At 53.9% G+C, this 21,520-nt stretch overlaps 1 protein-coding gene across 2 annotated transcripts in view; it reads left to right on the forward strand.

Annotated features, from left to right (window-relative positions):
- Positions 1 to 21,520, forward strand: part of ANKRD27 (ankyrin repeat domain 27) — a 64,344-nt gene that overhangs the window by 25,431 nt on the left and 17,393 nt on the right. For both annotated transcript variants that reach the window (XM_075537335.1, XM_075537336.1), the window contains 18 exons: positions 1,102 to 1,258; positions 2,176 to 2,330; positions 3,054 to 3,113; positions 3,201 to 3,254; positions 3,359 to 3,424; positions 3,513 to 3,589; positions 4,320 to 4,441; positions 5,551 to 5,629; positions 9,126 to 9,258; positions 12,843 to 12,935; positions 14,105 to 14,232; positions 14,515 to 14,597; positions 15,964 to 16,079; positions 16,513 to 16,605; positions 17,728 to 17,925; positions 19,227 to 19,286; positions 19,763 to 19,882; positions 20,603 to 20,647. In XM_075537335.1, the coding sequence (XP_075393450.1) occupies positions 1,102 to 1,258; positions 2,176 to 2,330; positions 3,054 to 3,113; positions 3,201 to 3,254; positions 3,359 to 3,424; positions 3,513 to 3,589; positions 4,320 to 4,441; positions 5,551 to 5,629; positions 9,126 to 9,258; positions 12,843 to 12,935; positions 14,105 to 14,232; positions 14,515 to 14,597; positions 15,964 to 16,079; positions 16,513 to 16,605; positions 17,728 to 17,925; positions 19,227 to 19,286; positions 19,763 to 19,882; positions 20,603 to 20,647 (1,839 nt within the window). The remainder of the gene's footprint in view (positions 1 to 1,101; positions 1,259 to 2,175; positions 2,331 to 3,053; positions 3,114 to 3,200; positions 3,255 to 3,358; positions 3,425 to 3,512; positions 3,590 to 4,319; positions 4,442 to 5,550; positions 5,630 to 9,125; positions 9,259 to 12,842; positions 12,936 to 14,104; positions 14,233 to 14,514; positions 14,598 to 15,963; positions 16,080 to 16,512; positions 16,606 to 17,727; positions 17,926 to 19,226; positions 19,287 to 19,762; positions 19,883 to 20,602; positions 20,648 to 21,520) is intronic.

Raw genomic sequence — 21,520 nt, forward strand, 5'->3', positions numbered from 1 at the left:
CGCAGCTCCACAGTGTAGGAGCAAAGTGTATGCTCACCATACACTTTATACATACACATTCTGCTTCATTGTATGGCCAGTTTTCTGGTTTCAGCCCAGGATCATGCCATGCCATGCATTGTATTGTTACTCTTTCTTACTCTCTCACGTCTAGAGCGGCCCCGCAGTACGTGCTTCCCCATGACGGGGTTTGGTTCTGCGAACTGACTCGGTGTGGATCTGGGTGACGAGGCTGCCATTAGCCCTGTGGGATGGGAATGCCACAGAGGGACATTTTCTCTCTCCCAGGAGAGTGCACCTTCAGTAGCTTTAGAGAATGCGCCTTTTTAACACGTGAACATCTGGGGTTCTGAGGGAGGGGACAGTTCCATTCCAGTCAGTGCTGGCTCTGTCCCCCTCTTTATTTCCAGTCACGGTGGCGAGGCCCTCACCGATGCAGGGGTTGGGCTCCGGCCCCTTGGACTCAGTAGCTGAGGCTCTTGGCCACCGAGGTGGGGAGGGAAAGGGCCTGAAGCCAGGGCTCCGGAGCATGGCATCAGGCCCCGCAACCCTTTGCCCTCCCACGGATCTGCTCACCAGCGTCGGCCGCCACCTGTCAAACATTTGGCTTTCTTTCGGGGATCTAGATCTACAGGGAGATCAGAGGGACATGGCTCATGTGGCTGGGCTGCCGCAGGCACCCTGCTGAGGCCAGAACAGCTGTAGAGGCTGTGACTTGACCAGGCAGGGGGAGGACTGGAGGACACAGCCTTCAGCCCCACCCACCGTGGAGCACAGTTTCTGTAAGTCTTACCCAGATCACAGAAGGCCTCCCCATTTGGTTTTGTTCCCAGAGGAACAGGATGTCTTTTACACCAAGGGACCGCTCTGTGCTGTGTCTGCTGTACTGTTTAGAAGGGTCAGGACTGTGTGGAGCAGCTACAGGGCCAACACAGTGCCCCAGCACAGAAGAGATGAGAGAGAAAACAAATGTGGCCCAAATGTGCCCCGGAAACCTGAGGGAATGGACGGGGGCCAGATTCTGGCTGAGTGTCGTGGCAGTGGTGGCCTGGTGGGGGGAGGGGGGGCGCTGGTGGCACAGTGGTGGCTCTCTCGTTCCAGGATGTCGTCATCCAGGGAAACAGGATTAAACTTGGAACTGGCTTCACCTGTCTTCTCTCAGTGCCAATTCTCTTTGAAGAAACCTTCTACAATGAAAAAGAGGAGAGTTTCAGCATCCTGTGCATAGCCCATCCTTTGGAAAAGAGAGCAAGTTCAGGTAGGCAGGGGCCAGCCAGGGGAGGGAGCATCCCTGGCTTGGAGAAATACGCCTGGAGAACTTCTTTGGGTGTAGTCATTACAAGCACATCATAAAACATTCAAGAGCCCATTAAAAATCCGTGTAAATGTCTCTAATTGTTTTCTGTAGCACTTGTGACCATGACGTCTTGTTGGGCTGAGGAGGTGTAGCTTGGGCTGCCATGGGCAGTTGTGCACGTTGGATGCTGCGCAGCGCAGGGGCAGCGCTTCACGGACTTCTTTCTGACCCTGATGCCACCCCGGGGGTTACATGTGGCAGTGTCCCTGGGCTGAAGGGCTTGTCTGACTTTCCTAGCCAGCCTCCTTGCAGGGCCTACTTAAGAGCCCATTGTTCTGAGTGAGCAACAGCTCTCGGTCCGCCCATGAAGTTGAGGTAACATTTGATGTGTCCAATGCAATCCGAGACTCTCGGTGAGGCCTGTTGCCAGGAGTTGGGACTCCGGTACCCGAGCCTCACAGGCCATGCTCATAGCTCAGGAGGAAGGACCATACTCTCTCGACCCCACACTGCACGGTAACCAGGCTGCACTGGGGCAGGATCTGGAAACGAGGTCTCCAGAAGGAGCCTTGGTGGCATGGTGATTGTGCACTGGGCCGCTCACAGTCAGGTCAGCAGTGCGAAACCTCCATCTGCTCCTTGGGAGAAAGGTGGGACATTCCACTCCACTGAGGAGGTACAGGTCAGAGACCCACAGGGCAGTTCTACCCTGTCCTGCAGGCCCACTGGGAGTCGGGCTGGACTTGATGGCTGTGAGTGGGAGGCACTGAGAGCATCCGGTCTCGGTAGGTTGTGGCAACGAGTGTGACACCTTTTTTCTTTTCACCAGAAAACAGTGGGGTCTTCCTCCAGCCTGACCCTCTGTCTCTCTCTTTCAGATGAGCCTTTAACACCCCTCGATCCCTTTTCCCTGAAAACCATCGAAGATGTGAGAGACTTTTTGGGAAGACATTCGGAGCGTTTCGACCGGAACATCGCCTCCTTCCACCGAACATTCCGAGAGTGTGAAAGGAAGAGCCTGCGCCACCACATAGTGCGTAGCCCGCTCACGCCTCGGGCACCCAGGCCTCTCGCTGGCCATCGGGCCACCCGCAGGCCGCTCGGGTTGCTCTGAAACTGGGCTGCTGCCTTCCCTGTTGGGAACACGGGGCAAGCCTAATTAGAAACGTCACTGAAGCCACCGTAGAGAACTTGAAAACCAATGAGTAATTGCATATCAAGAAAACATCCCAGCCCAGTCCAGATCAAGTCCATAAGTCTGATATTAGCTCACGTGTCCAATACCAGTCTATAAATTCCTCTTCAGACTCATGCAACACTTGCAATGACGCTGAATGCAGGAAGATCCTAGGCCAGTGGGTGGGAAGGCTTGTGGATCCAGTGGCGGTGGAAATATCTCAGTGCTGGCGTGGGTCTCCACGTGCCTCCTCTAGCTCCAGGCCTCTGGCTCTACCAGTGTAGCTCCATGTGGCCTGTCAGCAGGAATGTCTAGAAGGGAGAGTGTGTGCCCCGACTCCCGGGAAGAAGACAGGAGTTCCTAGAATCCTCATGAGAAGACCATGCCCACACAGGCCTCATTGGCTATGACCTGATTGACAGATTAGACCCCACCCCTTCACTCAAGTTGACAGGAGATGATGTAACTGCCACATTTAAAAAAAAAGAAGCTGGCAATTGTGCTTGTAGCCAGTGTTCTGTGGGTGGAGCCCTGTGGGCCCAGCTGCAAGGGTGCCGGTCTGTCTGCTCTGTGTTGCAGGACTCCGTGAACACTCTGTACACCAAATGCCTCCAGCAACTCCTGCGGGACTCCCACCTGGTAAGCCCTGCCAGGCGTGGTGTGTGAGCCGTACGGCTTTGCGCTCGTGCTGGCCCGAGCTCTGTGACTGTGCTTTTCTTGTTCTAGAAACTGCTTGCCAAGCAGGAGGCCCAGATGAGTCTGATGAAGCAAGCTGTGGAGGTAGGCGGCCGGGACAGCGAGGGGGCTGGCGTGGTGGTGGTGTGGTTGCAGGGAGCCCTCGGCTCCCCAACACTCACCCTGACGGGGGCCCATTGGTTTCACAGATGTACATCCATCACGACATCTATGACCTGATCTTTAAGTACGTGGGGACCATGGAGGCAAGTGAGGTAGGCTCTTGGTCCCCTGTGCCTGGGATGCACGCCTCATCCGGGGCCTCTCAGAGACATTTGAAGCCTCGTTGAAATCTGTTGTTAGGACGCGGCCTTCAACAAAATCACAAGGAGCCTTCAGGATCTTCAGCAGAGGGACATTGGTGTGAAGCCCGAGTTCAGGTGAGGACCTGGGCCCAGTGGGGGCTGTGCTGCCCCTCCCCCTCAGGTCAGGCTCCCAGCAGCGGAGGGTCAGAGAGGTGACACTCAGGACTGGGATTGGGAAGTGATTACAGAACAGGACCAGACTCACTGCCATAAGTTCATGCTGACTCATAGCGGCCCTGTAGGACAGAGTAGAACTGCCCTTGGTGTTTCTGAAGCTGTAACTTTTTACCCGAGTACAGAGCTGGGAGCTTTGGACTAACCGTGCGGTTAGCAGGTCAACTTTTGAACCAGCGCATCACCAGCACCCCTTAGGTTACTGGAGATGACAGGCTGAAGTTGCTGTCACCCTCTGCTGGATAGCGCTACAGAGGATGGGGTTGTGTGCAGCCAGTCTCCAGGGGGCAAGTCACATAGCCGGGCGGGCTGCAGACAGACACAGCTCCTCTCTCACCAGCTTTTGAGAAGATTTAAGTTTCATGAAGGCACAAAATTAGGGGTTTAGGTGTGAACTTCCCTCCCCCCCTTCTCTGGGGCTAATGATTTAAAAAAAAGTTCTGCCCACATTTCGAGTGCATCCATGCCACCTGGCAGCCCGGGCAGGCCTTTGGCCTGCCACGCTTCGTCCCAGGCTGCAGTCAGGTGGTTTCTGGGTCTTGGTCGCTCCTCCCTTGCATTCCCGGAGATGATGTTATCAGGTCGAGGATAAAGGGCCCAGCACTGTGGCCTTCCATGAATTCTCTTCCAGCTTCAACATCCCCCGGGCCAAGCGGGCACTGGGCCAGCTGAACAAGTGCACCTCCCCGCAGCAGAAGCTGCTGTGTGTGCGGAAGGCCATGCAGCTTATCACCCAGTCTCCTAGCCAGAGAGGTGTGTGCTGCAGGGGGCCCACGGGGAATAACCCAGTGGGTGGCGGTGAGGGGTACACTGACTGCGAGTCTGCCTTGGAGCAGGGGTGACACGGGGCCTGCAGGGGTGTGCGTGCCCACTGGCTGAGAGTCTGCAAGGACCAGTGCTGCAGCCTGCAGGGGTGAGGCAGACGGGGCTGCTCAGCCAGGGCACCCAGCATGGTCATACTGGGCTGGCTCTGACTTGGAGGGCGGGTCTGGGTCTGTTGGGCAAGAGTTTCAACTCCCCCTGGCCTGGAGTCCATTGTGACTCATGACAGACCTGGGTAGGGTTTCTGAGAATGTCACCCGGGGCGACTGGAGTGAGAAAATGACCTGTGAGACAGACCTATGACATGTACACGTGGTTGTCCCCCTCCCAGATTCCAAGGGGAAAAGTCAAGTGAAGCAAAGTTGAGAGAGAAGGGTTGAGAGGGGCCCATGTGTGGGCGTAGATAGGGGCATCCTGTGGGCAGTGCAGTGCAGAGTGGCTCTGTGGCACCCGGCCGCCAGCACACAGGGAGGTGGGTGACTTGCACACTCACCCCAGGGTGCATGCCGACACTTGGGAGGGTGCCCAGGGAGCAGCCGTAGCAGTGTCTCTGGGGAAAAAGACATCTGAGTTCATTCTTTTGCCCATTTGAACTCTTCACTGAGTATGTGAGTGATGTAACTGGAATTCCACAGTGGAAACAACACAATCACACCAGGCATGGGTGTCAGCCTCCGTGGGTGAGGAGAGTGGAAATGACTTCAGGAAGCGGGGAGGGGGAGGTAGCTTCTGGTGAAGGCTCTGGGCACAGCTTAGCCTTGTGCCTGCCTCCATCTGCCCGGGGCCCTTGACCTGTCTGGGAGGTGGACGGGGCAGCCTATTTAGAGGTACTACCTTTGGTACTTGTTCTGGAAGTGCGAGGTGCTCTTTACCCCCTTGACTCCAGCCTCAGACAGAATACACACACATGTTCACGCCGCACGATGTACAGCCCCAGGTCCTTGTCACCCCGTGGTTCCTGGGGCTGGATGGTGGGGGGGATCTGGCCTGTGTGTTGGCCTTGAGTCTGACAGCCTCTGAACACCTGCTCTCCCTTTCAGTTAACTTGGAGACCGTGTGCGCCGACGACCTGCTCTCGGTCCTGTTATACTTGCTCGTGAAAACAGAGATCCCCAACTGGTAATGCTCTCGGCCACACGTGTTTGCAGGGGCCGCGCCTGCCTGCAGCCTCCCTGGTCGCAGCGACCTGACCCCGGGGCACAGAATGGAACTGCTCCACAAGCTTCCCGAGACTGTCAGGCGTTACGGGGCAGAGCGGGCAGACCTCTCTTTCTCTCAAGCAGGCATGGCTGGTGGCTCTGAACTGCCAACCTTGCAGCTGGTTAGCAGCCCAACACCTAACCCAGGGTGAACTCGGGAAGAGCTGCCTGCAGTTGAGCTCCTCCCATGAGCCTGGTGCTGTGCCTGCCCCGCTACATGGGGAGCCACAGTGGCTCGCAGAGCTCATGTTTCTCGTTCTGGAACACGGTACTGGTCTTGCTGTGCACCGCCATTGAGTCAATGCTGACACACACAAACCCTATAGAATAGGGTAGAGCAGCCCTTGTGGGGTTCAGAGACTCTTACCTCTCTTATCACAAGCCATACGTTCCTCCAGTATATCGAACACATTCACACATATGCTACCATCATCATTTTCAAAGCATTCTCTTCCCACTTGAGCTCCTGATATCAGTTCCCCAGTTTCCCCTCCTCTCTCCCTCCCCCCCCACTCTCCTCCACGAACCCTTGATAAGTTATAGACTATTATTTCCATATCTTACATCATCCTCCATCAACCCATACCCACTTTTTCACTATTTGTCCCCCTAGGAGGGAGTTCTAGGTGACCCTTCTGCCGAGTCTCCTTTTCTACCCCCCCTTACCCTATTCCTCCTGGTATCCCTGGTCTCATTGTTGGCCCTGAGGGGGGTATCTATCCTGCAATCCCTGTGTTGTGGCTCTTATCTGTCGCAGTGTGCATGCTCTGGTCTAATCTGTTTTGTAAGGTAGAATTGAAGTCATGATAGTGGGGGGAAAGAAGCGCCGAAGAGCTAGAGGAAAGTTGTATGTTTCATCAGATATATACTGCATCCTGACTGGCTCATCTCTTCCCTGTGACCCCTTTATGAGGGGATGTCCAGTTGTCCACAGACGGGCTTTGGGTCTCCACTCCATGCCCCCCACCATTCACGTTAGTTATGGTTTTATTCTGGGTCTTAGATGCCTGATACCTGACCCCATTGACACCTCATGATCACACAGGCTGGTTTGCTTTTTCCATGTGGGCTTTGTTGCTTCTCAGCTAGATGGCCGCCTGTTTCTCTTCAAGCCTTTAAGACCCCAGCCACTATATCTTTTGATAGCCGGACTCCATCAGCTTTCTTCACCACATTTGCTTATTCACCCATTTTGTCTTCAGTGATTGGGTTGGGAAGGCGAGCATCACAGAATACCAGATTGTTAGAACAAAGTGTTCTTGTGTTAAGGGAGTACTTGAGTTGAGGCCCAGTGTCCATCTGCAACCTTAATTCTTAACATATAGATATGAGTACATAGTTCTATTCCATATATATACATATGTACATGCCTATTTTTAGGCCTCTATAAATGTCCTTTGCTTCTTGGTTCTTTCCTCTATTTCCTTTTACTTCCCTTTTGTCCCACCATCATGTTCGGCCTTCATTCAGGTTTAGTAACTCCTTGCTCCTACCTTGCCCCCTAGGCATCCTACCACCTTCCTTCCATTGATTTTAGTTCACTTGTTGTTCCCTTGTCCCGGGGTTAGTGCCCCCCTTCCTTTCTCTCTCCTCCCCTTCCCCTGTTTCCCCCAGAACCATTGGTCCCATTCTTTTCATCTCCAAATTATGTATCCAGCCTGTCTTATCTAGATAGACACGCAGATACATTAATGAGTGCAAAAACCCGGCAAAGCCAAATAAAACAGCAAATAAAGCCCAAACCAGCAAAACAATAACAGCACAAAACAAACACAACATAACAATAACAAAAAGAAAGCCACTGACAAAAAGGGAAAAGCCTATAAATAGTCGAAGGTCAGTTTGTTGGCCTTTATGAGTGTTTTCCAGTCGAGTCTGATGGGGTGCCACACTGGTCTCCCAAGTCTGTTTTTGGTATTTCCTGGGGGTTTCATCACTCTTCTCTCCCTGCTGCTCTCCGGTATGCCCTCAGTGCCTTGCCCCAGCGTGATGGGGCCAGACCATGCACTGTTCCTGCACTGTGTTTCCAGTGCTGTCCCCCACAGGAGCATGGCTCAGTGAGGGACGGGTGTCCCGTGGTGGTGCCAGCCCTCTGGAGACTGTAACTCTTTACGGGAGTAGAAAACGTCATTGCTCTCCCAAGGAGTAGCTTGTGGTTTTGAACTGCTGACCTTTTGGGTAGCAGCACGATGCATAACCATTACACCACCAGCACGCCTACACAGCTGGTCACTGGCCCCAAAGCCCATCCATCCTCTTCCCAGAGGATCCTCACAGCTCACTTGACAGTGTCAGCTTCCTATAAACTGCCCTCTTCCAGCAAAGCAACAAGTCGCTGTACTTCCTGACGGCCCACCCTCCCTAGCAGAGATCAAGCCAGCTGATTCCAGTGCTTTGGTTTTCTTCCTAAATCCATTTTTATGCTCATAATTTAATAACAATGCTCCATACTGCTTGAGCCCTATAATACTAAATTAGTTGTAGTCTGGCAGTCATCTTAGGTAAATGAAGCGAAGCTGTAATTAAGTGGCATTTTATGAGTGTTCAGTGAAGCCTGCCTCTGAGTGATCTTGTTGAAGGTAAGGACCCTTCTGTGAGCAGCAGGAAGCAACAGTACGGTGCCCGTCTTGCTGAGACAGCACCAATGATCAGTCTAGAGGAGACCGTGTAATTAGGCACAACTGGGATTTTTTCACCTGACGTGTTGATGCGTTACCAGGGTGGCCCTGTATCTACTCATCTGTGCATCCGTTTTTGAAAGCGATGGGTACTCCCTGCACTGTAGCAGCATCTGGAGCTCTTAGTTGATTAAATAAGGCTTGGTCACATACCGACTGCGGGACCCCGGGCCAGCTCTCCGAGCCCTGGGAGACTCACACTGTAAGACTGCGTTGTTGTGGACAGAAGGGTGAGTTCAGGTCAACACCTACTGTGTGGCTCTCGGCTGTCGCTTGGCCGTAGCTCCCCCTTCCTTTTTCCTACTTCATAGGTGTGCCAGGGAAAGAGATTCCGTTTTACATTAGGTAAATAACTTCTCACTCTCACACACACCCCTCTATCCTATGCACCCCTGCCATTGAGTTAATTCTGACTCAGCAACCCGTTATAGGGTTTCCAAGGCTCGAAAGCTTTATGTGAACAGCAGCCTCATGTTCCTCTCGAGGAGTGGCTAGTAGGTTTGAACTGTCAACTTTGCCATTAAGTGGCCCAATGCCCAACCCCAGTGCCACCAGGACTCCTTCACAAGCACACGCTGGCTTGAAACACACAGCCAGGGCTCCCCAGGGGGCTAACGCCCAGTCCTGAGCCAAGCTCGGCCCTGGGAGCTTGGCCCAGGTGCATACTGGGCTGTGACAGTAGCCTTTCCTGCAGCAGTGGTACTCAGCGATAAAATGCTTTCCCCTTTTTTCTGCTAGGATGGCAAATCTGAGCTACATCAAAAACTTCCGGTTCAGCAGCTCGGCAAAAGATGAGCTGGGGTACTGCCTGACCTCCGTGGAGGCCGCCATTGAGTACATCCGCCAAGGAAGCCTCTCTGGGAAACCGCCAGTAAGCCCTCGTCCTGCTCTGGCCTCTCTCTCTTTCACTCCTCCCTCCCTCCCTCTCTCATTTTTCTCTCTCTCGCATTTTGTCTCTGTCTGACTGTGTCTCTGTGGATCTGGCGGATCTGATGGGTCCTGGAGCTGGTGGGTGGGGCAGGGCCATGGTGAGTGATTTCTCAAGAAATCAGCCTTGGCTGGTTGGGGGCAGAGTTCTTGACAGTCCAGTGAACGGTCAGTACTCAGTCTGTTGGAAAAGTTGGTGAGTTGTCACTGGGATGTATGGCTCTTCACCTCCCATCATCTCTGAAAGGCCTAAGGACTTGGGGAGAAGGCAGTTGCTTCGGGAAGGAAGCCCCAGGATATGGTGATTGGGGGTTTCTTGGTGATGATGGGCAGGCAACAAGCATGACGTTGCAAGCCCAGGGCCGTTGAGGTCATTTGAGTCCATCCCTACTCATTGTGGTGGCCCTGTAGGACTGAGTAGAATTGCCCCTGCGGGTTTCTGAGAATGTTGATCCTTGCAAAAAGTAGACAGCCTCATCTCCAGTGGAGTGACCAGCTGGTGGATTTGAACCTAGAGCCTTGTGGTCAGCAGCTCAATATATAGACCCACTATACCACCAGGGGTCTGTTGAGTGGATGCACTTTTAGGACTCAGAGACCAATGATTGTTGTCCTGGCTAGTTGGGAAGCTTGAACTGGGAGAGAGGTCTTTCTGTGTGAATTAGAAAAAAATCTTAAATCCATTGCACTACATACTCCTGTGGGTGTATGTTTTTCAAAATTGAGATTATTTATATAGATTTGTATGCTGTCACCCCCCCCAAGAAAAGCTTTATTTTTTCTGATTAGAAGACTAGTATTGATTATAAATATTTGCTTATAAATAAAATGTAACTTTTGTTAGCATTTTGTTATATGTCTCGTCGTGTATTTGTATCTTTAACCATAACCTGAGCTCCTTCCTGCCTGCTGGACCGACATGTGTGCGCGTCTGCGTCTCTGGGTTCTTGATGAATTCATTTCTGCCCCCTGCTGGTGTGCACATCAGACTAGCGCTGCTCATCCATTCTCAGGTGCGAGTAGCCATGGTGTTTCTGGAAAGCTCCTCCCTCACTTTTTCAGTTTCTGCGCTTGGGGAAATGGCCGAGGTTCTGGAGCGCGCACACGTGTGCACAGTCACAGTCGCCGTTGTTGGAAACACGGCTTCCTGGTGTGAGTTGTCTCTTGCTTAGTGCCCGGAACTTGTGGCGCCTGGTGGTGTCTGCAGGGGTGTTTACTGTTTGTGTTCCTGAGAGGCACCCTGCCCCCTTGCTCTCCCCACCCCCTGCTCCTCCCCTTCTCCGCTGCTCCGAGAAGCCACTCCCCTCCGGGCAGGCACCACCACCCAGCAGAGGTGCCTGGCCTCTTGGGCCCCGGGTTGTCTCTGGTCGCCCCTTGAGCCCGCGCCCTCCTTGCTGCCCCCGAGCAAAGCCCTCTGCCTCCGCTTTCTGAGGCACGAAGGCTGGAAGACTGAGACCTGAGGACAATAAGCACCAGTGAGCTCTGTACTCCTACTTATACCATGGAATTTCCTAGTCGGACGGGGCGGGGGCAGGGGTGGGAAGTGGGGGTGGGGGTAGGGGTAGGAGTGGGGGAGCAGCTTTTGTGTGGTTCTTGGTGTGTGTCCAGTATTGCTGTTGGCCTTTGGGGGAGTCTGTTTATTTGTTGCCCTCACTGAGCTGAACCTTCCCACTGCCCGTGAGTGTATCTCCGCCCTCCGTAGGTGACTGTGGGCGGTGATAGATGCCCCCATGTGCTCCCCTGATGAGCCTCTCTGGATTCTTGGTTCCCTGGACCATCCCCAGCAGCTGGGTTCGGTGTTGCTTCCTCGTTACTGAGAGAGCCCCAAGGAAGTGTCTGGAAATGGGAAGCACTGGCCATAGCACATCGGATTGTGTTAATAGCCATTCTTCACTTCACCCCAACACAGCGACACTGTGGAGGCCCACTCTGGCGGGGTGCGCACGGCTTCTCTGGCGCTCTCCCTGGGAACGTCCCCCACACCTCCTTCCCGGCCACTCTGGCTCACACAGGCTTGGCTGTTTTTCAGGAGCCTCATGCCTGAGATAAAATCACACCACTGGCCTTATCCTTGAGGGCCTCGCCTTGGGGAAATGCCGCATTTCTGGGATGACTGGTTTCACTGAGAAAAGAACGAAGGGACTGGTGGGGGTGGGGGTGGGGGAGGGACAGAGGACCCTGCACCCTTTGCCTGTTTCTGGTCACTCTGCCTCTGTGGTTGGCGGTAGGAGCCGCCCCTCCCCGCCCCCCACCCATGCTGGACTGTGTCCAGCAGGAGACACTGCTGCCTCGTCCTACACCATCATCCCGTGGTGGGCTGTGTGTGAGCCCACTGCCACAGCCACTGTCAGGCCGTCTCTCGGGGGCAGGGGGGGTCTTCCTCATTTTCCTGGGTTACCCACGCTCCTTAGTCTCTAAAAAGTAGAACGGAATCCTTGCTTAAACAGCACTTAGCTGATCACAGGCCCTTCCCTGAAGCTGGAGCCCCTCCTCTCTCCACCGCCGGCTGATCTAGAGTTAAGGGACTGAACCATGACTGCTGTTAGGTGTTAGCCACCCCGTGAGGCAGCGTGCTGGAGCTCACAGCAGCCTGCAGGCAGAGAGACTCTCAGGGTGCTCAGGTGGACGCGTCCCCTTCCTGCATGAACCGTGCTGTCCTGGGGGAGGGCGGGGCAGTGTGTGCAGGACTCTGCCTCCACAGCAGACCCCGGCGCTGCACTTGGCTCCCTCTCCCTCTGAACGGAAGGAGAGAGCTCTCTTCTCTCTCAGAGCTGACAGGGTTTGCTGACGTCTGGAAGCAGCTGGCTGCGCGCCAGGGCGGAGAACAGATCTACAGCAGGAAGCGAATTTGGTGTTGGGCACAGTAGCCGAAGGTGCTCCAGTGACAAGGGACACGTCTTTCTAGAAATCATGTCACAGGGAATGTGGCTCTAGACTTTTTGTCTCTAGTTAAATGTCACCGATCATATGAAGACATGGGGAGGATCCTGGAAATTGCTGAAGAGGTCTGCTAATTCCCGTGTCAGGAATTCTAGTGTCTTAGTGGACTTTGGGCCAGTGCCCATGCTGTCCATTATTTTAGTAAGTGTATTCAAAAGGTAAAGGCCCTCCCTCCTGCTGGTAGACTGTAGGAGATGGAGCCAAACCAGCTAGTGAGATTAGTGGGATGGTTTTATTATTTGTAGGCCCCAGGTAAAGTAAGTAGGCTGAATATTTGAGAGAGAGAAGGAGGAGGCCAGGACAGTTGGGAAGATGTCCACATTCTCCTTTAGAAGGTGATGGTATGTACATGCCACATTCCACACTGAAGTGTCCATTCCACACATACATACAAGCATGCCAAGCAGCACACCCCCTCCCAGCCCAGCCGGAGGAGGCTCCGCTCACCTTCTGCAAGGGCTGCCGCTCCGCCAGTCCCATGGGAAGTGGCCAGGGGTGTTCCCGGGGCCCTCTGTCTTGGATGACCTCTGCTTTCTGGTGACACCTGGAACATGGATGGTGTGTTTCTTTGTTGCCCTCTCCCTGCAGGACTCCGAGGGCTTTGGTGACAGAATGTACCTTAAGCAGAGGGTGAACTTGCTGTCTCAGATGACGTCCACTCCCATCGACTGCCTGTTTAAGGTTAGACGCCAGGCCCCCTCTGGGCAGTGTGTGAGGAGCACTCCATCTTTGGGGCTCTCTGGGTCAGCGGTGGGTGGCAGGAGGGCGGAGGTTGTAAAGTTCCCACCAGCATGGCTCCCGGGTGCCAGTGCCCACCATGCACTGTGCTGTCGCTAGGCTGGATGGCCCTCTCCCCACCATCTCAAGTTTGGGTGTGCGCACCAGGCATAGCGCCGGGCTCAGTGGTGGGTCATGTGGCATAGGGAGAGCCGGGGGCACAGATAGTGAGCTGACGCCACCCTTGGGAGACTGCTGATGTTTCCTGGCTCCCTGGATCCAAAGGAGGTTCCCTCTGCTCTGACTGTGGGGTGCATCCAGGAGCACGGGCATCTGACCCACAGGACTGCCTGGGAGTGGGGTCCTGTCTGTAGTAGTTCTCCTCTCTTACCCCTGACGGAGGCTACGTTAGAATACACGAGGGAGAGGGCCAACAGTGACCATTCCTGTGAGCTGTCACAATTCTGCTCCTCCACTCATAGTGCTGTATCATTTTTGTCACAGTTTTTTTCAATTAAGAAACATTTAAGCAAACAAAAACTCAAGCTCTCTGGCATGTAGTCAATTCTAAAGCATAGTGATTCTAACTATAGATGGAGTAGAACTGCTCGTAGGGATTTTGAGTTTGTAAATCTTCACTGGTGCGGACAGCCTCATTTTTCTCTGACTCACATGAATACCCCAAACCAAACTGGAGTCAAGGCTGACTCATAGTGATCCTCACAGAGGGCTTTCGAGGCTGTAAGTGTTGACGGGAGTAGAAAGCCTTACCTTTCCCTCATGGAGGAGCTGGTGATTTTGAACAGCTGCCCTTGTGGTTAGCAGCCCAGTGTGTAACCCGCTACACCACAGGGCTCCTTACTGAATAAAGGAGGAGTATCGTGATGGAAGAGCCCTGGAGGCGTAATGGTTACGCATTGGGCTGCGATCCACAAGGTCAGCAGTTTGAAATCACCAGCTGCTCTGCAGGAGAAGGACAGGGCTTTCTATTCCTGTTAACAGTTACAGTCTCAGAAGGAAATCCCAGAGAGAAAATCAAGTTCATGGACACCTATTGGATATGTGTTTTTGGGAAGAACGCTCAGAAGAATGAGTCATGCCTCGGTAGTGAGAGTAGTTTTGGTGCCTTCTAGCACATTGCGTCAGGGAACCAGAAAGAAGTCGAAAGACTTCTGAGCCAAGAGGACCGTGATCAGGACGCCATCCAAAAGATGTGCCACCCGCTGTGCTTCTGCGATGACTGTGAGAGGCTCGTTTCTGGGTAAGAAGCCCCGTGGACGCTCAGCGTGCCAGCGAGCGGGAGACTGGCACGCGGGCCATGTGATTGTGAGGGAGGAGGGGATCCTGCCTGCTCCTCGGCTCCCTGTGCTGTGGCTCCGAGATAGCAGTGTCTCCTCTGCTTCCCCTCTTTGCAGGCAGCCTCTCACGAGGAGCAGTTGCATGTGTGGTCCTTTGGTAGTGGGGCCTGCCATGCCCAGCCTGACCGGGGGCGTTTCGCCATGCCACCCAGGGTGTATTTTTCTGCCTGTTCACTCTGTTTTAGGAGACTGAATGATCCTTCTGTTGTCACTCCATTCTCCAGAGACGACAGGGGACAAACACCGCTCCACGTGGCTGCTCTCTGTGGTATGTGCTCTTGATGGGGCTTAGGCGTGGTCCCGAGGGAGGCCCCACAGAGGTCCGACAGAGACAGCCCCTGTTAGGGTCCACCCCCGAAGGGCTTCCCTGGAAAGGGGAGGGATCCAAACCTGCTGTGGGCCTTTGTGGCCGAGGCGCCCCCGCTGGCTGGAAGAGGAAGTGCACTTGCTCTCACCGGGAGACAGCCTAACACTGCCCCATGTGCCACATGGGGCCAGCAAGGGAAGGCTGGGATCTGAGGCATGAGAAGGGTTTCAGAATTCCCAGCCGGGCGTTCTTGTAAGTCCTACTTTTAAAAAGTAACTATGTTTCATTGTGTTTTCAGTGAAGGTTCCCACAGTCTCCACACACATTGTTCAGTGTCATTGACCACTGTGTTCGCAATGCGTGGACATTCTTAATTCTGTTCTGGGTGTTCTACTGTCTGGTAAAGGACACAGTAAAGATAGAAACGTGCCGTCCTCCTGTTCCCCGGAGAGACTTTTGATTGATGCTTGCTCAGCATTCCAGCACAGGTGTGTTCATGTCCACACACAGCATATGATAACACGGAGACCGTATCGTTCTGTACGAGGCTTGTTGCACATGGTAGTACAGCGTATTTCTCCTTGAAAAAGAGTGCAGTCTTAGAAACCCACAGGAGCAGTTTGACCCTGTCCTGTAGGGTCGCTCACTGTGAGTCAACACTGACTTGATGGCAGTGAGTTTGCTTTCTTAAAATATGCTAAATTCATTTGTGCTTCTACTAACTTAGCAATATTTAGACAGTGCGCTTTCATCTTTTGCTTTCTGTGTGTGAACATATGCTTGCGCAAAAATGTTTTCTGTACTTGTTTTTGTATAAGGTGTGGGATCAGAAGGTACGTTTGTCATGTTTTCCCAAGTGTCCCAGACGCGTCCTCATTCTTTTGCAAAAGCAGCTCTTTCACATATAGATTTCAATAGCTACATCAGCAGGGCCCGCTTGAGCTCATTATTCTCATCTACTAGCTGCCTCCTCTGTTCCTGTGATCAGAGCTAAGGCTCTCAAATAGTAACATAGAGATATATTTCTCCTCATCATGCGCATTTTTAGTGACTGAATCATATTCCATCTGATGGATCTTGGGTTGATGCGGAAGGCTCTTTCTCACTAGCATTTGTGGCTGTGATGTGGGCCTGAGCTGGGCCCCCTCCCCAGGCCAGCCTGGGGTTTCCCAGGCTGCAGAGGCCACAGTACTGTCTGCTCGGATTCCTCTCAAGCTCAGCTACCCTCTTGGTGTGGGACCTAGGCAGAAGTACTGATGTGAGAATATAGTTCGGGTCCAGAAGGCTGCTTCTCTTGTTTTCTCCATTGTGAAGTTCTGTTCTGCAGGGCAGTCGTCCCTCATTGACCTCCTGGTTTCCAGTGGTGCTGTGGTAAACGCCACGGACTATCACGGGTCTACCCCCCTGCACTTGGCGTGCCAGAAGGGCTTCCAGAGCGTGACGGTGAGCAGCAGGGGCCACCACGGCAGGGGAGCCCGGTAGATGTAGATGGCATAGGCCCTCCTCTCTGTCTTGGAGCTTGGCGGGGTGTGTTATGCTTGGCTCCTTTACACCACTGGCTGGGCTGCAGCTGCATACTGCAGGCTGCCAGGGTGGGGGCAAGGCACACCCCGTGGGTTCACTGGGCAGTCACCCAGTGAAACTTCTAGATGGCCTCAGAGAAGAAAGGGGGCACCGAAGACTTCTTCAGTAACCTCTGCGTTTTTTTGTGAGGAAAGATGAAAGGGACCTGATTTTAGTAGTAATATAAGTAGAGTGAGATTTTAAATGAGACGAAAGGCCTCCCACTGATAAGAGTCAGGGCCACGGTCCCTGAGGAAGCCCGGGCCTGGCTGCCGGCCTGTTGGGGTTCACCTGCCTGCCCCTTCTCTGGCAGCTGCTGTTGTTGCACTACAAGGCCAGTGCCGAAATGCAGGACAACAGCGGCAACACTGCTCTGCACCTGGCCTGCACCTACGGCCACGAAGACGTGAGTGCTCCTTGCTGTTTGGGGGTGGCGGGTTTACCTTGGACCCCTTGGGGCAGAGGCGGGTTTGTAATTAGTTTCAGGTAGTATTGGGGATTAACAATTACTAGGACATACGAGGTGGCGGTCATTTGTTTTTAATTGAAGAAGTTTTACAGAAGTCCTATTGAAATGACAGACACCCCAAACTTATTGAAGCCCATGAGCTCATCCTGAAACGCAGTCATCGTCCTGCACTGCTGCTACCATCTGGTCCTCATCTCCGTTCATTCACGCTGCAGAGGAATTTTATCATCTGTGATTTCACTTCCTGTCTGTCCATCTGTGTTACTCATTTTGTCTTTTGGCCACCTCCCCGCTCTCAGGTGGATACGTGTGTTGGTAAAGACGGGCTAGGTGGATGGATGATCATTTAAAAAGGCTGCTTGCTTCCTTCGCTTGGCCTGTTGGGGAAAGCCTCTGGTCAGTACATGGAGACCTACCCCGTTCTCCACCGGCCACCCTGTCATCCGTCCTGTGGGCGGTGCGGGGCCCCTCGCACAGCTGAGCCTGGGGGTGTGCTCGTGGCCCTCAAGGCGGAGTAAGGAAGAAAGCAGGTGGCGAGCTTGCCCCAAGCCCTCTCGCAGGGAGCCGCACAGAGCATGCTCAGGCACTCTGCCCACGGGCGGGAAGGCCGCCTGCCATAGAAGCCTGTCAAGGACTTGGCGACCATGGTTTTTATTGGAATTGGTCGCATAGGCACCCTCGGCCTAGCAGTCCCCAAAGCGCCCAGACGCTTCAGCGGGAAAGCCTGGACCACGTGCTGTCCACCCAGTTCAGGTGCACCGAGTCACTCTTTCCAGTCAGGGAATGTCCCGATTTCAGGGTCTCAGATGCCAGCCCGGGCCAGACCAGGCCATTGGCAACTCTGCCACCAGCCACTTCTTACTGATTGGCAGTTGAACTCTTTGGAAGAAGTGCTATGCCCTGCTGAGGTAACCTCCAGCTCCAGCCCTCTGGGCCTGCACTTTGGTGCGATGGATGGAGCCTCAGTGGAATTGGGACATGGCTGGAGGCAGTGGTGGGCGCACACTGCCCAGGGTTTGGCAGGCTTCTCACTGGTGGCATTTTCTAATTCCTCTGCAGTGTGTGAAGGCGTTGGTCTACTACGATGTGCAAGCGTGCAGACTGGATATCAGTAACGAGAAAGGAGACACCCCCCTTCATGTAGCTGCACGGTGGGGCTACCAGGGCATCATAGAGACCCTGCTGCAGAACGGAGCATCCACAGAGACCCAAAACAGACTGAAAGAGACCCCGCTCGCGTGTGCATTAAACTCCAAGGTAGCACTGCTGGCCTCTGGCCAGCATGTGATTCTAAGGGAGGGGCTGGGGAGGAAGAAAAAAAAATCAATGTCCATAGATTAGGTCTTGGCCTTGTTGGATCAACTGTGCATTAGTGCCGAGGACAGGGCAGTGCCTGCACCCTCTGCTGGCTTTAGGGCCTCGTTGTTAATGGCTTTTACTAATTCATGTTTCTTCCGTTTCCCATCTTTGTGGTTGTAGGGGTTGCTCTCTGCAGAGGGCCCTGGCCTCTTGAGTGCCTCTGCTGTGTCAGCCCCTGGAGCAGGGGGCGGGGCGGGGACAAGGGCTTGGAGGGAGGGAGGCTGCTCGGGAAGGACCAAGACCCTCCCCCACCCAGTCCCTGTGGAATCCTCCCCTGCCCCCTGGACCTTGCCTAATCTGGTCAGTTGAACACCACTGAGCATAGTGTCTTTGACAGTGTGATTTGTTACATGTTTACATTCAGCCTCTCCTGATAATCATGTGTGGAATGTGCTTCCCTCCTATGGGAAGGGGTGACTTACTGAGAGCGGGTGACGAGGCACCCTAAAGAGGCTCCTAGGCAGACCAGTGTGTGGGTAGGGGGTGGAAGCAGGGCCACTATGAAGCGTGGCCATCAGACAGAAGCCTCCAGAACCTTGGTGATGAGGCACACACATGGATTCCATTCTAGGGCGCTCTGCTGGCCGGCATTGCCATTGGCCCAGCCCGCTGGCGCTAATTGACTGGCTCCCTTTTGCAGCACCTGCTCCCTTGCAGCAGGCAGTGTTTCCATTAGCTGTGTCTTGTGGGGGTGGCACAGTTGTGAATAATTTCAATCCCTGCGCCTGGCTGCAGGGCTAGCTGTCAGCGGTGTTGCCCACAGTTGCCCGAAGCGGAACAGTGCTGCTTGGGGGCCTGGGAGGCTGTGCTTCCCCCGGGGAAGGGCTCCTTTGCCGCTGTGCGCCTGCTGCTGGCCCCTCCCAAGCAGCTCTGCACAGGGAAGGAGGCTGCCATGGTGGCTCAGCCCCTGCTGCTCCTGCTCGAGACCTTTCCACCGGCAGCCTTTAGCTCGTGCCAACCGGCCATGGGGCGGGAAGAGGGTGCCTCTGGCTGGGGTCCTTTCTGTGTCTGGGCTTCTCTTACCCTGTGGGCCACCCATGGACAGCATGGACTCCACTCTGGGATGGGAGGTGATGGGAGGACCCACACTGGTATCCTGTGGTCTGGGCCGTCGGGGACTCTCGGGGAGACAGGCAGGCAGTGGGCGCTTGCTGGTACCCAGCTGCTTAGTCGTTTCCCTGTTCTTTGGATCCACCCAGATCCTGTCTGTCATGGAGGCCGGTCATCCGACCGTGAGGAGCAGGCGGAGGTCATCCGAGGTAGGGGAGTAGAGCGGAGCTCGTTGGTTTTATGAGAGGGCTTCGGTTTGTGGGAGAACGGACTTAAAAGATGCCCCATAAAGATTTTTCAATACTCAGTGAAAGTTAGTCATGGCATAACTATGGCTGAGCCGTCGTTTAAACAAATAATATGTCGACCTTGAATTCCAAAGCAATTTCTATCCCTTAAAAATTTGGAATATAGAGAAATTACATTAGCATCAATTTTAATAATTTTTGTTAAAATTTATCTTTCTGAATTTCAGTGTGTTGGTATTATAGCCTAGTATCTCTTTTACTCTCATCCTTTCATTAATATTCATTGAAAGTATCTGGTAATTCAGTAAACCCAGATGAACTTTTTGTTACATTAAAAAAAAAAAGATAGTGGAATTTTGAATGGACGTTTTGGCGACGTCTCATGTTTGAGGCCAGACGCCTCCTTTCTGGCCCATGTGCCCACATCTTGTCTGCAGGTCCCCGCTTCGTCCCCTCAGCGCTCTGTGGATTCCGTCAGCCAGAGGTCTTCCACCTCCAGCTTCGCCTCCATGTCGGTGAGCTCTCGGCACAAGGAGACCAAGAGGGACTACCGAGAGGTGAGGCTCCGGATGGGAGGACCTGGTGACATGAAGGCCAGTGTAAGCCCCGCAGCTGGGCAGCTCCCACTTTCTGCCCAGGCCACACACACCTGTGCTGTGGTGGCGAGTCCGTGAGTCTGCACGGTTCTCACCCCGCTGGTCTTCCGTGGCCTGCTCCCTAGAGAAAGAGAGAGACAGAGTGAGAGCGAGAGAGAGAGAGAAAACAGCACAGGAAATGAGATGCACGTAAAGCCACTGCTGTGTCACCAAGTAAGGAGCTCTCTGCCCTCCACGTCCACCGCTCAGAAGTGCCTCTCAGTAACTGGGGTGTCTCACTCCCCCCTGTTACCTGGTCCCCCCTCTCGGGATTGTGTAGAAGCAGACTCAGGATCTACACCTTGTTTTGTTTTGCCTTTTTGTGCTTTTAGTGCAACTGAAGCTCTTCCTTTAATACCGTTGGTTCTTGATCATGTGCTGCCTCTTGAAATAGTTGAACAGCGACCAACATTGTTTTTACATAAGCAGTAGTTACCTTTGCATACCTTAAATACATGCTAGCAGCGACTTTCCAAGATGCCCTGCCTCCGCAGTCTTCGGGCTGTGCTGTGAGCTCCTAAGTGACACAGGAGCAAGCCACAGAGCAAGAGGCAAACGAACAAGTGACAAGGGTTTGACAGCACCGTTTTCACTTCTTCTACCATGATTCTCCGTCATTCTAACCTTCTTCTTTTTATTAAGGTCGAAAAACTTTTGAGAGCGGTTGCTGACGGAGATCTGGAAATGGTGAGTTTGAGTCAGGTAAAGCTGCCAGGCGCCATTCTCGGTTCTTGTCTCTAGTCCGGTTATAGCATCTGCGTACTTTCACAGAACATGTGTGGTAAGGCTGGGGCTCTGTTTTCCCCTCGGGCAATGAGGCCGGGCCACAGAAAGCCACAAAGTAGGCGTGGCTGACTTTGGTAGGTGCTGGGTTAGGGCAAAGCCTGCTCAAGTCCAGAGGCACAGGAGGAGGGCCTCTGAGCCAGGGCTCACTAGCCCAGGGACGGTGAACAGCCTTGATCTGAGGGCAGGACAGGCTGGGGAGAGACGAAGTGGCCGAGGTAAGGGATATGAGCCAGGAAGGGCGTGTTTGTGGCTCTGCAGAGGATTGTGGCTTCTGGGCTGTTGGGCTGCACCTGAGATGGGGAGCTTCAAAGAGTCACAGGCAGCTGTCTGGAGAGGGTAGGCTGTTTGCTCGAGGCTGCACCGAGCAAGGACACTAGGGCTTGAGGTGGAGGTAATCTGCCGCATGCTCACTGTGAGGACACATCTGATGGACAGCAGGGCCTGTCTTGGTTCGAGCCCCCTCTGTCCTATCTCTGGCTCCCACATGGAGGAAGGAGAGACGTGATGCTTGCCAGATTGGTGGTGGTTGCCGTGGCGTGTAAGTCACACTCCTGGCTGTGGTGGGTGTACAGAGCAGAGCTCTCTGGTGTTGGGCTTCTTGGGCTGTTACCTTTCAGAGGCAGGTGACCAAGATGCCTTTGGGTGGGTTTGGACTGCCAGCGTTCCCTGTGGTAATGTAGCGCCGACCTGTCAGTACCCCAGCACCTCCTTCCCGATGCCGAGCTCTGCAGGGGTCACATTCCCAGGGAGCTCCCAAGGGTGTGTGGGTTGACA

This window comes from Tenrec ecaudatus, chromosome 18, assembly GCF_050624435.1.
Source record: "Tenrec ecaudatus isolate mTenEca1 chromosome 18, mTenEca1.hap1, whole genome shotgun sequence".
Taxonomy (NCBI): domain Eukaryota; kingdom Metazoa; phylum Chordata; class Mammalia; order Afrosoricida; family Tenrecidae; genus Tenrec; species Tenrec ecaudatus.